This window comes from Gnatocerus cornutus, chromosome 1, assembly GCF_029298725.1.
Source record: "Gnatocerus cornutus isolate USDA-ARS CGAHR chromosome 1, icGnaCorn1.1, whole genome shotgun sequence".
Classification (NCBI taxonomy): domain Eukaryota; kingdom Metazoa; phylum Arthropoda; class Insecta; order Coleoptera; family Tenebrionidae; genus Gnatocerus; species Gnatocerus cornutus.
The window spans coordinates 26,977,544-26,994,269 of NC_142233.1; the positions used below are offsets into that span (position 1 = coordinate 26,977,544).

The 16,726-nt window shown below is 33.8% G+C and overlaps 1 protein-coding gene across 1 annotated transcript in view; it reads right to left on the reverse strand.

The window, feature by feature from the left end:
• Brf (Brf RNA polymerase III subunit) overlaps window positions 1-16,726 on the reverse strand; it is a 28,892-nt gene that overhangs the window by 955 nt on the left and 11,211 nt on the right. The window contains exons 4-10 of the mRNA XM_088032249.1: window positions 10,262-10,411; window positions 10,027-10,120; window positions 9,697-9,829; window positions 9,548-9,638; window positions 7,465-7,602; window positions 6,265-6,471; window positions 3,391-3,640 (exon numbers count right to left, since the gene is read on the reverse strand). Coding sequence (XP_087888375.1) covers window positions 3,391-3,640; window positions 6,265-6,471; window positions 7,465-7,602; window positions 9,548-9,638; window positions 9,697-9,829; window positions 10,027-10,120; window positions 10,262-10,411 — 1,063 coding nt within the window. The remainder of the gene's footprint in view (window positions 1-3,390; window positions 3,641-6,264; window positions 6,472-7,464; window positions 7,603-9,547; window positions 9,639-9,696; window positions 9,830-10,026; window positions 10,121-10,261; window positions 10,412-16,726) is intronic.

Genomic DNA, 16,726 nt, shown 5'->3' on the forward strand with positions numbered 1-16,726 from the left:
TGGAAACTGCCCACGGCTGGTGAAATTCCATTGAAGGACTGTACAGATGTGGTTTCTTTAAATATCAGGAATATTTATCGGAAAAACGGTTAACTGAAGTATTTTATACAAAAATCCACCCCACGCCAAGAGTGGTAAATTTTAATTAATGAATAATAATACAAATACCGATAAATACTTTACTCTTGAGGGAAACCGGTTCGTTGCCAATAATGTTCTGTTTTTGCAGATTCATTGCACAATATACAATAAATGAGCACAGTGGAATTTTTACGAAGAAATTGAAACCATTCAGACGTTTGATAAATAAAGCGTGTATTCCCGACCACCAGCCATCGACTGATAAATAAAAATTTTAACGGAACAATAATGTTTGAAAACCACATTATGGCAGGTATTTTAGCAGTAACAGTTCTAGGAAAAAAAAAGAAACAAATTTCAATTAAACATTCAAAATGATAAAAATATGGGAAAATACATGTTACATTTTTTGTTAAATTCCATTTAAAAAGAAAACATTTTGGATGAAAAATTTCAGGGTAAAGAAGAGATTGTACGTTTCAATAGAACTGCGTTATTATAGAATCAGAAGTGCGATTTTCGAGTTCATACTCAAATTCCAACACGAAACCAATAAGAAAATCGTTTTTCAGTTTTTGTTGATTCCCCAAACTCTTCATTTTGAAGGTTTTGTAATTTGTGCTTCAACGTTTAAACTTCAAATTGCTAGATTTTAGATTATAAACTATTTAAAGTTTTAAATTCTAAAAGAATTTACAGAATCCCAAGATATTGGTCGACTCCATATTCCCAATTCACGGATTTTCAAGTACAAATTTTAAAGCTTTTTATTTATTTTTTTTGTTCTTACATTTATCAAAATTGAAGAACTTCACGGATTTTCAAGTACAAATTTTAAAGCTTTTTATTTATTTTTTTTGTTCTTACATTTATCAAAATTGAAGAACTTTAGAAACAAAAAATAGAAAGCAAATTGAGGATTTGAATATATTGATTTCTAATTTAATAAAAATTATCTACATATTTAGTCGAAACCAGTACGATGAACTTCAGTCAAAAATGTGAAAAATTTGCGAACTGTGAGTTCGAAGGCATAAAAAATTGAAAGTCAAGAGACACGAATTTTACAAACTACAAAAACATGAAAATGTGAGACTAGTATTCAAATCTCAAATATTTTATTCAGAGAGAATTTTCCAAGCTTAAAATGTCAGAATCAGAGTCTTATTTTTAATCTGATTAAATGACAATAATATCTGGAAATCTGTGAGAAAGAAAATTTTGAAACGTTTTAAAATTGAAGGAGAACTTTAAATTCTGAAAATTAAATTCAAATTTGAGATCATTAAAATCTAATAAAAGTTTGAATATTTAGAATCTAGAAAGTGAAAATTGAAGTCTTGGAAATCTTGGGAAAGCTTGAATCTGTAAAACTAAAAACACGCTTTCAGGAATCAAAAACTGCCCATTCCAGAATTCAAAATCTCAGAATTTCCGAATCAGACTACACTAAGAATTTCCAAAGATAAGAATTTGAATAACTGATTAAATGATAATAACAATCATCTGAAAATCTGTGAGAACAACAATTTTAAGTCGTTTTAAAATTGAAGGATTGATAAGCTGAAATTCGAAAAATCTAGAAAAAAAGGCATTCAATTTAGAACCATTAGAATCTGATAAAAACCGAAAGATTTATAATCTAGAAAAAAATAAATTGAAGTAAGTCATGGAAATCTCGGGAAAACTTGCAACTGTAAAACTGCTTTTAGTAATCTTAAAAAACTAAGATTTCAGAATCCGAAATCTGAGAATTTCCGAATCAAACTAAACTTTCCAAATCTCTGAATTTTAAAAACTTTTTATCGGACTAATCAAATTATTACTAAAGATTCAATTAAGAATGGTTTTGAATGCATTCAACTAACAATTTGTACAACTTTCTACGACATTTCAGATAAAAGAATGTAAAGGTGATGTACCACATGAGATAAAATTTAATTTGAAAGATCTCAAATACAGCCAAATTCACATAATTTAGATGTTTTGTACGAAATTCTGCATATCATCAAAATTCATCGCATCAATCCAAAAATCCCATTCCAAATGGATTTTTTATTTGACGCTTGATTGAAACTAATTGTAGGTAATTGAAAAACTCTAAAATATTCCCTGCACAAAAACATCCCAAATCTGCCACAGAGTAAATTTAATCGATTTTTTGCTTCAGAAAACTTTATGCGTCTGCGGTTGCGGTGTTGCCTGAACTTGAACCTCCTGTTCTGCTTTTACATTTAAGTATATTATTGTCACTATGTTATCGCATCTTGTACGCAATTTTTCTTATTTTATTACACCTTCTCTGATTGCAGATAGCACCGAAGAATCGCCTTGGGAGAATCAATGACTAACGTGATCGTAAATTCAATGTAAACCATAGCGACCTGAAAACCTTTGTTTGAACCGCAAAGTATTGTCTTATTATGCAACAGAGATTAGAAACCGTGAAATGATCAACAATAAAGTAAAAAGTGAGTACCTTTTGATGACTTCAGATATTAGGTATTATTACAAATGTAACAAAATGATTCGTACAATAATAAATTCATCTTATTCTTATTACTCTTTATTTAAATTCGTTTTGATCCGGTTCCAACGCCGATTTTAACATGTTGATAAGGTAATTCCGCGCTTTAAAAGATTTGCAGTGTTAGAACATTGTCTTGTGAACATTTCTTATCTCAAAGTGAGCGAGAAAATTGCTGTGAATCCTTCCGTTATTCGTTGGAAATCTTACAATAAAACCTTGGAACTTCCGTAAATCTTCGACTCTACATAACTTCGCGGCCGTTATCTGCCAAATTCTCCTTCGAAACTAATAAATAACAATTTTATAAACTCCATGGGGCTTGGACGTCAATCCTTGATCAGCCATAACAATTTCGCTGCAAAGCACGAATTGAAAACATCGAATTTTAATAAACTGAGCTTGCAGCGAGAAATTAAATAAACAAGCCAAACTTTTCCAGATAATCCACTTTGTCATATTAAATTATAAGCGTTTCACGTGCAGTCGTACGAATAAAATGCATAAAACTCGCTCCGCTCCAAGTTGCGATAAAAATAATTTGGAGTGCCAGGATCCGTGATTAAAAAATGTTAAAAAAAATTGCGGCAATTAGACTCCCATGCAAACTGGAAGCTGAAGCGTCAACGACTAAATTTGGCTGCGTGTAAATGTAAATTTATGGCGTCCTTTGCTAAGTAGCGCCCTTAATGATAATCCTGCCGCTGTCTCGGGCACGTCTTACAACGTTATTAGGGCGTACGGAACTGAGGTCATATTTCTAGTTTCACGGAGTTACTGACCTTTTGCTGGGCACCGATGGTGATGGTAGAACTTCCTCCTCGCTCGGCGCCTCCACCTTCGCAAACGAAGCATTCAGACTCTTCAAAACATCATAATTAATCTTTGACGAGATCTTCTTTTCTTGTAGAATCTTTTCAATCGCCTCGCCTGCTGAATTCGTTGGTCCCATCGGTTTCCTTCTTACATTTCTCCGCTTCTTTTTCTCCGGCTTCCCTTCCTCTCGCTCTTTTCTTAACTTCTCTGCTTTTACTGAAAGACGACGCCATTAATGTAATACTGCTTTCCCCTCGATTGATAATGGAAAATTAAAACTGAAGACTGACACGAACTCCTTAAAGTGATGGACGTACAAATCGTGGGTGAGTGCGTAAATAGCATCCAAGATGAGCGAACTCGATACGGTCGCTTCTAATAACGACGATGATGCGGAAAAGTGCCGGAGTGTCATCTCTGACAAACCGGAAATGGTTATGTTGTTTTGTCAGACGACGTCGGGTTGAGGGTTGTTTGTTCGAGATTTAGGGGCGGAAATCGAATTAGGAGAAGGTGCGAAAAAGAGATATCGCAAAGGTCAGGCGCTATAACGTCAATACATCATTAGTCCATGTTATTTTATCTTATTTCCAAAAAACGCTGCGTTCATCAAAAAATTAGAGAATCATTTTAGAAACACAGACGCGACATTCGCTTGTTACGACCTCGTCTAGCACGGTTTAAATCGGTTACAAGCAAATTAGTTAAATCTCTTAATTACAAAGCCATAGAGGTCCCTCAATTCACTGCATGTCGAGAGGAATCGGATTTCCAAGAGCGCAACTGCAGAATCTAATTAGACTGGTACTTATTCAATCCTAGATCTTGCAAGTGACACATTTATGTACCAATCTCGGGTGCTTGGCTAGTTTTTCAATGTGGAGATTCAACTATGAAATAATTTTTTCCGTTTGATTTGTAGGCGATTCAGAATGTGTCTATTACAAAGGTGGTTTTGCCTAATTGAGTAACAAACAGTGCAATCAGAGGAAGCACTAATTATTTTCACAGTAGTCTGTAATCATCGTACAATGAATTACGTACAATAACTCGCAGTATTACAGAGGATGGAATAATTAAATTGCAACAAGAAATTTCTTTTTTGCAACACGTTTCCGACGGGGTTAAACTTTTTGAGTTTTATGAAAAATATTTTGGGTGATTTTACGTTAAGAAGTATATTTGGTGGCAACGCTAAAAATGCAAAAATATTATAATGGCAGTCAGAGGACATTTGAGTAAATTTTTCATTCCACAAGGTGTTTACTTCTGTCATGCACTGTTTTGCCGCTTCGTTATCATGGTGCATATAACTATGTTAAAAATTATTTAAAATGTCACTTACATCAACGACTTTTAATTACAGTTTGGTGCCCAAGTTTTTAGTTTTCAGGCTTTAAAACTACAATAGTTTCTTTTCACAACTAATTCTGCCTTATAATTGAGGTTAACTATAAATGTCAATCAAAAAAATATAAATCCACATTTATAACAAGTGGCATTTCATAGCCATCCTTAATGCTAGAAACATTTATTTATAAACATATTGTACAACGACCACTATGATTTATACAGATCAAAAATATAGATTTGGGGCGGTTTAAAATTTGAAATTTTGAATAATTCCTCTGCTCGAGTTTTTTTTTATTTTCCTAAATTTTTATGTAAACCGGCCTTTAATTTCTTAATTTATTTTAATCATTTATCTAGCCCTTTAACATAAAACAAAAAATATTTATTCTAACAAGACAATCAACCAAAAAAATCCAATTTGACATTTCTTTATTTTTGGAACTTGTCGAAATACCAAAACCTATTAAAGTTGAATCATCCGTTTACAAAATTTGAGTTCAAGTCAATCTCATGAAAGTGATTGGAATAGTGGGATACTTGACACTTTTCTCTTTGCAGTGATCGCATTGAAATTCCAGAAAATTTGCAACCAAATCCTTGAATATGTAAAATTGCAAAAAAATGCAAGGATAACAAACGTAGAAACTATTTCAATGGGTTTTATTTATGTCGTTCTTGATCTATTTTAAACTTTCATTCCTTCTCATTACGTCTAATTAATTACAATGGAATAATATGAAATCAGCAAATTAGACTGTAAAGGTAAATCTCATTTATATTTGTTACATCACTGGTTTTGTCAAGATGATTACAAGTATTAAAAAACCATAAGGAAATAAAGTTACGAAATGTTGGTCAAAATAAATCGTAACAAAAACTAAGAAATAAAGGCAATTAGGTGCCCGCTATTTTACCGTGTTTCACAGTTCTGTTTCATTCATATCAACAAAATCCATGAATCTAAATAGTTCTGAACTCTACTATATACGCATTTGTATCTAATCGCCTCCAATTTGCGAATATGCCAACCGAAACCTCCGTGGAAGGGTAAAATTCAATTAATCAGTCGACCGACGCTAGTCGACGGGGGCCGTAAAACGTATGACACAACTAAAAAGCGTTCTTCACCAATTACAGAAAACTCTCATTAAGACATTGTACACTCACAAGCAATCGCAAATTATTCCAAGAGTAGTCAGTTTTTGCGGGATTTTGGTAATTCGACTTCGTCTAAGGCCCTTGCTTAACAGATTAGAAGCATTCCTGGTTTTGCTGCACTAAATTCGAAAATGTGTACTCATGTAGTTATGTAACGGTAATGAATGCAGTTGCCATGCATAAAGCCTTGCGGTTGGAATTACACGGGAGAAGTGTTTACACAAATGGTGCGTTTTCCCAAAAATTAATTAATGACGGGATTAACAATATGCTCATAATGCGGATGTAGAATTAGAATCCTGAGTGGATGGTGCTAAACCAGCACTTACTTTTTTGTTCTTCCAAAAAGGCGGCGTTCCGCTTCAGCCAGATAGCGTTCTTGTTTTGGTATTCGTGTTCGGACATAATGTAAGAGTCGAGTTCTTCGTCGTCGATGTCGTCAAACGTTAAGTCCACGTCGAGGGGCAAATGGGGCTGGACGGCGTTGGAGGTGTCGTCGAGGGAGCTCGCCAGGCCCATGCTAGCGATGTCTGGCCCTAAAAAAAACTTATTTTATTAATTAGTTCGGAAATTATTTCGCAAATTAGTTTCTCCATTTCTCTAGTTTCAAAGCAATTTACAATTTCCGGGAGTAATAAAACTATGCGTACCCACGTCATTACCATGGACATGATATTTTCCATAATTGTTCAGGGAAAAGCGTAACAAAACAGTGTCCGGTCAACCCAAAACGCCAAACCACTCCTGTCCCTCTGTTTGTAAATTACCCAAGCATAATGACTAAATCCACTTATCTTCTTAAAATGTAATTGCTCTTCATGTTTTACAATATTGGTTTACAAATATCGTCAGGATGCGCATTATGGATTATTGTTTACATGGCGAACACTTTGACAGCAATTAATCATGTTATTCTCGTTATCATTGTACGTTTACCACGCATTATTCGCTCCACATAATTTGTTTTTATTGCCAATTTGTTAAAACGGCTCTTTCCACTCCAAACCCCGATTAAATGAATTCGTAACCGCCAACCAAGGTTGAAGAGGTCTTCTCAAATGCTGCTCAAGTCCAATATTAAAAAATTAATATTTACCCTTGCGGAATCCTCGCCGGAGATTGTTTGATTTCGTAATGAATTTTCGCTGCTTCTTTTGCAGCCGGATGCGAGGAAAGGACGACTGGTTTAATTCAAAAAAGTATAATAAATGGCCGGGATTGAAATTTTGAAATATGGCTACCGACAGGATGTGGTGAGATCCGAATTATATCAAATAGCCGAAAGAGTGATGCACGACCAAAGATTGAAATGGGATGTCCGGATCCGATTAGCAACGTATTTTACTTGCCCATAAAATCATAATTAACTTTTGCTCGTTACCACCACATTAACCGTTTTTTTTAAACAGAGCAATTAATTCTTCGATGAAAAATTTCAAATTCACGCTTTTGCAATTAACCCGCCGAAATTAAAGCCGTAAATTTTACATAGCTCGTTTATGACCCTTTTACATGGAACAAAAAGTTACCTAATTCTTTAACAGGTTCTTTGGTGTTTGCGGGATCATCGATGTCCTCATCCTGGATGATTTGAGTGATGGTCCCCATCGTCGATTCTTGAATGAAACGGTTCGTTTCTTGTATTTCTTCAACATCTCGGTCTTTCTCTGGAAAGAAAATACGGTGTTGTTTAACAGTGAGTTTCAGAGCGAAAGTTGTCTAGAACGCCTTTAACTCTTCTAATTAATACGGTTAATAAAAGTGTCTTTATTACATAGTTCTATTTATTACCAGACGAAGTGTCATTATTATTTATTACCATTACAAAGTCGCAAGTATTAAATCAGGGAAGTCGTAAATACGATTGATCTGTTGTTTGCTCTAAAAAATATGCGATTTTTATATGTATAATAAGAGATGACTGCTCATTTCATTGCCTTGATCTTGTACGAATGGAAAAGTTTAACAGTTGGAACTTTCATAATCGCCACTAATCAGTGTCTATTAATGAGAAATTATTGTGTTTCCGTGAACTATTTTTACTTTATGTGAAATCCAATTTACCCTGAATTATTTTCCTATGAAGGCATCAGAAATTTTCCAAATTCAGTCATCTCGAAATGATGCTTTCTATATCGAGTATGCAAAAAATGGCGATCGCAAATGAAGCTGTCAAAATGTAAGATCTGTAAAGAAAAACGAGTAGCTGGCTGGTACGGTAAGAATATAAAAATTGAAGCTATGCCGTAAACAGAAATATCATCCAAGTGTGAATATGGTCCGCAATAATTCGTTGGCTTCTCTTTAAAATAAAAAATGCTTGTAACCCGACCGAATAAAATTTACATTCACCCGTGTCAAGAATTAATAACACACTTTAGATTCTTATCTGCGCTGATAAATTCAGCTATTTTTTACCCGAGCCGACATTAAACCTAATCAAGGAGTAATTTGGTGCTAGGAAAGAACATGAAATAGCTTAAATTCCGAGTGTAAATGTTAGAAAGAAGCATAGTTCTTCACTTAATTGAACTTTGCAGTAGACTTGCATGGCTCTGATCATAACCCGATAGGAATAATAGATTTGACATTTAACCCGCAAAAACCGTAGAGTGATGCAATGCAAATTGACGTCCAAGCCCAGTACAAACTAAACGCAGTTCATATTGCAGTGTAAACTTACCTCCACCGTCATAATTGAGTATAATGGAAGTCTTCAGGGTTTGAACTATTTTTACCTAAATGTTTACAGTTTTACAGCAAAAATGACATTGTGTAAAAGAGGAAGGACACGTGTTTCTTTTTCTGTTTTCGAAAACACTATAACTACAGTTCCAATTTTTTGTTTTGATTCACAGTTATTGAAATGTTTTATAAGAAAAAATATTCAGTCAAATTTGCGTCGACAAATTAATTCTATTTATGAAGTTTCTAGAAATAAAAAATTCGTTTTCAATAAAAAATAAAACAGAGAACACAATGATTTTTTGTAAATTTATATTGCTCGGCAAAGAGTACGTAATTTCATTTTTATTCATCATAACAATCGTGTTTAAAAAATTGTAATAAACTGAAATCATAGTCTTATCGTATACTACAGAGTATGACTTTTGTAAAGGCCTTCCTGGCGTAACCGACTAAAAGTTAGTGGGGCGCAAATGCAACATTCATTCCTATTTTTACGATTTTGTTTTGCATCGGTTACCAACTCAATGTTTTAACCTCTCCTTTCGGTGATGAATAAAAAGAGCACGTTACCTAAGTTCACCGAAAAAGGTATTCAAGATCCATTGAACTTATAAAATTCCTACAGATACTCCACAACCGCCGCCTCAAGCCAGATTAATTAACAAGAACCTGACGAAACTAAAGAACAGGAACGTAATATTTGCGTCAAACATCCGATTTTAGTAAATACGAGAACCGGAAAGATTACTCGACCGATACATGTGATCTTCCTCCTCGTTTTTCATGTCGGATGATCTGTGCTTCGATACACAAATACACCCCTACATCCAAGTGTAAAATAAAAATGCTTTCTCCCAGAGTGGCGCAATTCAGTTCAATTCTTCAACTAACATGCTCTGACGACCCCCGAGCTAAAATACTTACTTTTTCGCACTTTCTTCTTCGCTTCTTTATTCAAACACATTTCAATCTCTTGTTGCAGCTCTGTAATGGTTTCAGCTTCCTCTTCCATCAACTGTAAACAAAAAGTTTGTTAAGAAATCACGTTGAAGCGATACTAATTTTGGTGTTACCCTCTGCAAACGTTCCTTGTCCTTCTTACGGGCTGCTTTAAAAGACGGGGGATCCTGCTCTTCTTCCAAATCGACTGTCATGAATTCTTCGAGGGTCAAAGCGCTGCTTGGAGTGTCTCCGAATTCGATCAATCTGGAATAAAAATTACAATGCAGCGGCATGAAGTGTTTACGTAGACATGATGGACTACGAGAATAGGTTTTGTCGAATTTACATTTTCTTGTAAAAGGAGGATGAAATGACACTGTCGCCGTTATTTTGGTCCAACTTGAAAGGATCTAATGTCACTGAACGTAATTCGACCCTAATAAAACATTTTCTTTCCTCACCTTTTCCTCAGTGTTGACTCGTGTACTTTAACAATCTTGACGATGTCGCTAGCGGAACGACCAAACTCATGTAATCGAGCCGCAATAAGAAGCGCTAAAAAAAAAGAAACGTTACATTGCAGTTGGGTTTTACTTCAAGAAAAATCGTTGACTATCCTAATGGAAAAATCCAATTCGGGTATGTGGGAAATGCAAATGTCTTGTTCGAAGTTAATGAAGTATCCTTATCGATTACCTGCTCCGCACAGTCCTGAAGGACGTCGTCCTGAGTGAATCGAGTCCCTTTTCATCCTTTGAACCAGCCTAAGGGCAGTGTTGGCAACCTGTTGGGTTTTTGCACCAAATTCAAGTTTGGCAGCAAAACGCAGAATGTACAGGCACGGATCTGCGGCAAAAGAAAAATTTATAAAGTAACAATTTGAATTCTGATGGAAATTGAATTGAGATACGCCATACAAGTCAAATTCATTCGATCAACGTACATGTCAATACATCGGATTTTTAAATTCAATTATCTGGAATGCAGTGGATGCTCTTGAGGAATTTCGTTGGACGTAAATAAAGATATCGATTTTGAAGTTGGAAAAATAGTTATACGACTTGATGTTCCTTGAAAATTTTATTTGATATGACATTTACGCTGCTTTAGAATGGACTGGAGGGCCACAAAATAAATCTGACTTCCAAAAGTAATTTCGTTGGAAACACTCTAGAAGTGCAGGTTCTACGTTCCGCTGCATTTTAATTATCTTTTTCAAATTAAATTATCCACAAGCAACATTTGCAACTCATGTCCCGGAAATAATTAAATTGACCACACTTCACTTTGTCAAGTTTTTCTGTACTCAAACTCCCATCGAAAGGTTAACGAATTCTTTCTTGGGACGCTACTGAAATAAGAATGGCAGGCTCTTAAAAAAGACCACAAATCCTAATGGAAAAACCTTCAGAAATCAAATTTCTGCGTGTGCCGACCCCAGACAAAGAAGACTAAAACTATCAAAGAAGGTTGATAAGAGAAAATCTGCAAAGAAGATAATATTAAAAAAACTTTGCAAAGTTTGACGATACTTTGGCAACTGAAGTTGTAATTGTTAGAGGAGACCATCACGCATTCTGAATAAAAGCGGATTAGAGAAAGTTCGAAGAAAAAATACGAGATTTAGCTATTAAAAAGTATTTGATGGATTTTAACGTTTTTATATTCACAAGTTGGAGAACGAAAGTATCAAATTGATCTCACGTAAACGAGACTCATCGGAATTAAAACATGCAGCGTAAACAAACTGTGAGACTTTCCAATTTCACTTTCGTCGTGAGAAAAGCGACCTTGAAATTTCACTTTTTCCGAATGATTCTTCCATTATAATGGATTTTACAAACGTAAATCGTGTAATTTCAACTATGCAGAAGGAGCGAAAAGATAATGAAAAAGTTAAATGTCAAGCCTAATTAAAATGTTTTTTCCTTAGTTCTTGTGTTAATCTTACCCATAACATTTTTTTATGAACTCAATAGAAGATGCGCTGCGTTGACTATGCAAACTCATTAGAATTTCAAATGGTGATGATGTTCTAAGAACGCATAAAATGTATTGTTAGATAACACTCAATTTCTTCGAGTTCGAGGTGTCTTGACATTACACAATTAAAAGTCAGTACAGCCTATTATTATCAATAACGGTGTCGTTTCAATTAAGTACATGTGCTAATTTGTAATTTTAGATTAAAGTGGCTATAGAAATTGTTTACTTTTAAGCACGACGCTAATTAATTAGTTGTACTTCTGTGTAGACGAAATAAATTGACATGCTATTGCTAAAAGTGTAATTTATAATTTGGAGTAATTATGAAAGTCTTAATTTCAATCTTGACATTGACACCTGAAAGTTTTGAAAGCTAAACAACTTCGGTAAAACTGGTAATTTAATTCACTGGCATTCGTGTCAGGGATGAAACAACGCCTGAATTTTGCCAGCGCATTCACCAGATTCAGTGCCCATTAGACAAATTAGTATAGTACGCACGATTCAATTTTTACTTGATTTTAGAGTGATAGCACACCCGCTGCTTTTAATTTGGTTGCATAATTTATAGCTTGGCATGTCATACGTCCTCAAAAACTCGTTTCCTATAGATACACATTCGATGAAAACGACAAAAGAACCTACACATATAGAACAGTAGCAATAGTAATTATACAGTATATCTAGGGAGAAGAATCATCTTTCCCGAGATAGAGAAAAGCCTCAAGGTAAATATCGTCATTTTCAATTGTTGTGCAAAAAAAAATCTAACCGAAAAACAACAAAACAATATTTAGCTTAATATAGGCAACCCAAAATTCGCTTTTCTTTATTTCCTTGTAGGAGAAAAATTAATTTCACAGCTCGGAAGCAGACAACATAAAAAGACGTTTTCAACCTAGCGGTGAAAAAAAACTGTTATTATTTATAAACATTATTTATAAACCCTGTAATTAAATGTCTTTGAAAACTTGTGTAGATATTGAAATGTATAGAGAAAATTCGTCAAAATTGCATTACTTGGATTTCACGTTAACGTTATGCTAATTCCAGCAATAACTTTTCCCATTTCTTCTGCTTACAAGACAAAGCCTGTTCTACATAATTCAATCGGTTCAACTTCAGAACTGTTCCTTGTTCTTCTCATTTACCCTTCATTGATGCTTAATATTAACTCAACAAGTTTCAACAATTCATCGGAACGTCCAAATAGGGAAACAATCAACCAAGTTCGTTATTGTTACACCTAACGCGTTGTGGTCTTTGCTATTAAAAAGTCAAAAAGTCCCTGATACTGTGTTGCAAACGCGCCAAACAGTGTCAACAATAATTTAAATATCGAATTCAAAACGCATCACGCGTGTTTACAGTTTATGAGTTAGTCCTCAACTGAACTTTCGCTTGGTGGTCGTCGTTGAACCGAGAATACAAACGGCTTTAATTGATTTAATTTCCAATTAGTTTCGAACAATGTGATGCTAAAAACATTGAAATGAATCGTTTAATGAGGTGGTTGCAGACGATTATCGGTTGTGGAGTTGCGCAAGATTGACATCAAAAATTCTGGAGAGCTTAGGGCTACGATAAAATCAATGAGGTCAATTTAACATACTCCGTGTTTAAAGAAACTTTGTTAATCTGCGCTTAAAACAAAACAATTAAATAGTAGCTGATGTTCGCTATTTTGGGAATCGTAAACTTAGAACTTTTCGCAACGAAATTACAAGCATTAAATTTGATGATGCTACGTGAGGAATATTTCGACTTTAATTGCCACACCTTTCTGCTAAGAGTTTGTGACTTCACACTCGGATTTCATATAAAAAAGCTTTGATCCCACGCCTTTGCTCTTTGCTTCCGTAGACAAAGATTTTTACGATGTGACACCAAATTGGCTGATACTGATAAATAAAAGGTCCATTTCCACGGCTGCATATATCAAAACCTGTAAATCCGCCATAAATTATTATTAGATTACATTACATCATTATCTTCCAAGGTGATAGATGGGTCATTGACTTAAGAATATGTGTTAGTAGTAAAGTGTTCCTCGCGGCGAGTACCGTTGATGGTCTATCGAAGTCACATAACTGTCAATGATTGTAAAAAATTGAGAGACGAAAGGAACAAAGCGCAATCATTACGACGTCTGACATTATTACGAGAGAATACCAAACAAAGCCTTTTTCCAATTTGTCATTAATATTTTTTATTTAAGCAATACATTGTGAATCGTGTGAGTCATCTCAGATGATTGATAAACTATTGACAAAGTGCAGAAACTGCAGGAGGGAGAACAAAATGACAACCATCGAACAAATTTGCATAGTTGTTAACAATTTTGTTAGAAAAAGGATGTCAAGTTTACTGAGCCAGTTTTTGCTCTTTTAAGTTTAAACTAAAATAGGCCAACCAGATCGTTGGACTCGTTGCTGACGTTATGAAATATCTTCAGAATGTCTTCGTGTGCGGTTCTTTTATGATTTTCTTAAAATCGGTTGCAACATGTCTGAAGAATTGATGGTACCGAAAAGCGACTACAAAGCTTTTGGATCTGATATATAGTTTCAGATGTTTCTACATTTTAAATTAATAACACCAATTGGAATATTCTAGTTAATTCAGTTTTGGTTACCAACTTGCAAAATCATGAAACTTGGTAAAAAGGCAATTTAATAACGGACTATAGAAGTCGCCGGAAGTTAGTTTTTGCAATCAATTTTTGCAAAGATATAAGAAATAAAAAGTGATAAAAATTTCAACAAACTATTTTTAAAAACTTTTAGATGCGTTTTAGCATGGAATTTCTAAAATAATATTTTGATTCTTTAATGTATAATACACATAGATCTGGTAATAATATCTGATCCATGATAATACGTCAGTTCTCTGCTTTCTAATGCGGTATTAAATACATTATTATCTCTTGTCATTTAGAAGTTATATGACAAAGAAATTGAGGAATTTTAATTTTCATTTAAATGTCTGCAAAATAGTAGTTTTTTTAGTAAGTATAAAACTTACGTAATATGTGTCTAGAAATTACAATTTTGTAAGCCATGGCATTGGTTTTTTCAAAAAATTGACAAAAAATACCGAAAATATTTAATTTTTTGACAATGTTTTCTGCTCTGTATCTTCTAAACGACAAGAGATGGGAAATTGCATAGCTAAATCATAAAAAATGTTTTTTTGAGATAAAATAACGAGTTTTATGCGAAGTTTAAAAGTTTATTGAATTGGCTTTCCAAAACACGATATAGCAATGCCGTAATTTTGTGTGTTTTCAAAAAAATGTTAAGAAAATAAATTGTTGTAGGTACAGTAGAGTTCAAAAAATTATTGAAGAAAATCTCTGAATCCAGACCTGATAGAGCAAAACAGATTAGAAATCAGGAGCCAATTCCATTTTAAATATGTTATTCCACTTCACCACTTTTCCAAAATTTGTTGATTAAACCTGATTTTTCTTGTAGAGAATTTTTTGAAGACACCAAATTTAAAATGCGGCTTGTTAAAATGCTGGAATGTTAAACAAAAACTGTTAACTTTGTGAAATTGTTACCAAATTGTCGTTGCAGAAACAAAATCCCACCCTTATAGTGATATGTATTAATAAACCACACCATATAATAAGTTTCTTACTTTATAAGCCCCGTAGATGCCAGAATTTTTAATTGACATCATTAGTAATATCCACTAATATCACCTCTATAATAAGCATTTGCCGTTTATGGTAGAGCAAGGTATTACCTTTCAATAGTAATAATGATATTAATATAACTACTAATTGTCTTCATCTGATCCAGTAATGATCATGAAATAATAAGAGTTAAGGTGGTAGTTCTTTAAAACATCCCCTTCTCAAATTTGTGGTTGAAAACTCTAATAAAATTAAAAACTAATAATTAAAATTGAAATGACCTTAATTAGCGGTACTCTAGTTTCTCTATAAAATAACGCCAATATAGTTATTTACATTCTCTTGTTTGTGTAATGGCACTTGTTACAGGATATACGGGTGCAACTCTCGACACTTGCTTTCTAAATGTCTAAGTGCACAGTTTGTGCAATGCAGACCATGAATTTCGTAACATTTGTCGGTTCATTTATTGTATGACACTTTTGTGTATTATCACGATTGTTTTACCGATAATAACAATTAAATCGTCTGACACTTTAAGTAATCCCATAACATTTTGCTAAATATGGCCACATAACCAATAACGATGGTAATTTCGTCAATTGTATTTCAAAACAGTGGATAAAAATTAAAAATTGATTCTTGTAAATAAGTTGCCACATGACACTGAAGCAAGTACCATTTTACTTATATGCTTCGACTTGAACAAAAAGTACGATTGCTCAAAAACTCTTGTAATCGATAAGTAAATAAAAGTGCCTGACACCGTTTTTAAAAACTTTTGCAATAATTATTGTAGCCATTACTCATGAGTTCTTCTGATGGATGATCTTTTCACGACACATTGTTTAGTATAGTTGTGCTTTGCGAAACTTATTTGCGCATATTAATATTGAAGGCATTTCTTTCGCCATCTGTTGCACCAAAGCAAGCGCTGTAGTGTAACCAGTTTCGTTTTTCATTAGCACCCTTTGAGATTGCTCGAAAATCAACACCAAAACACAACTGTTTAAAAAAGTGATGTTTCAAATATCAGACAAAGAAAGAACATAATATGAAATCGCATAATTATGTATTATGCAGTATATCTGCGGCAATTATGCAAATAGAAATCAAATCAGAATGTCGTTACAGCCAGTTAATTAAATTAAAATACATTGAGCCTAATATATTGGAAATTCTGTTCATTATGCGTTTATTAGTGGTGAAGTCCAAAACGCGCTGTGACGCACCACCCATTGAAAACTTAATCAAATGATTTTATCGGAAATTTATAATTACAATTCCTTCTTTTTCTTTTTTGTAGGAATTTATCAAATTACCATGAAATGTATATTTGTAGCCAACGATCAATAAATAAACGATAATTGTTAAGCTTTTTATTTTGTTTGTGTTTGATACTCCTTTTTTTCATTTTCTTTTTTGTTTATAATCCTTCCTGCCTTGTGCCGCACACTCTCTAACACTTTTTTGTTTTAAATTGTGTCATTTTTATGAGAACCCCGCAAGCCGTTTCATTAACATGAAAATTA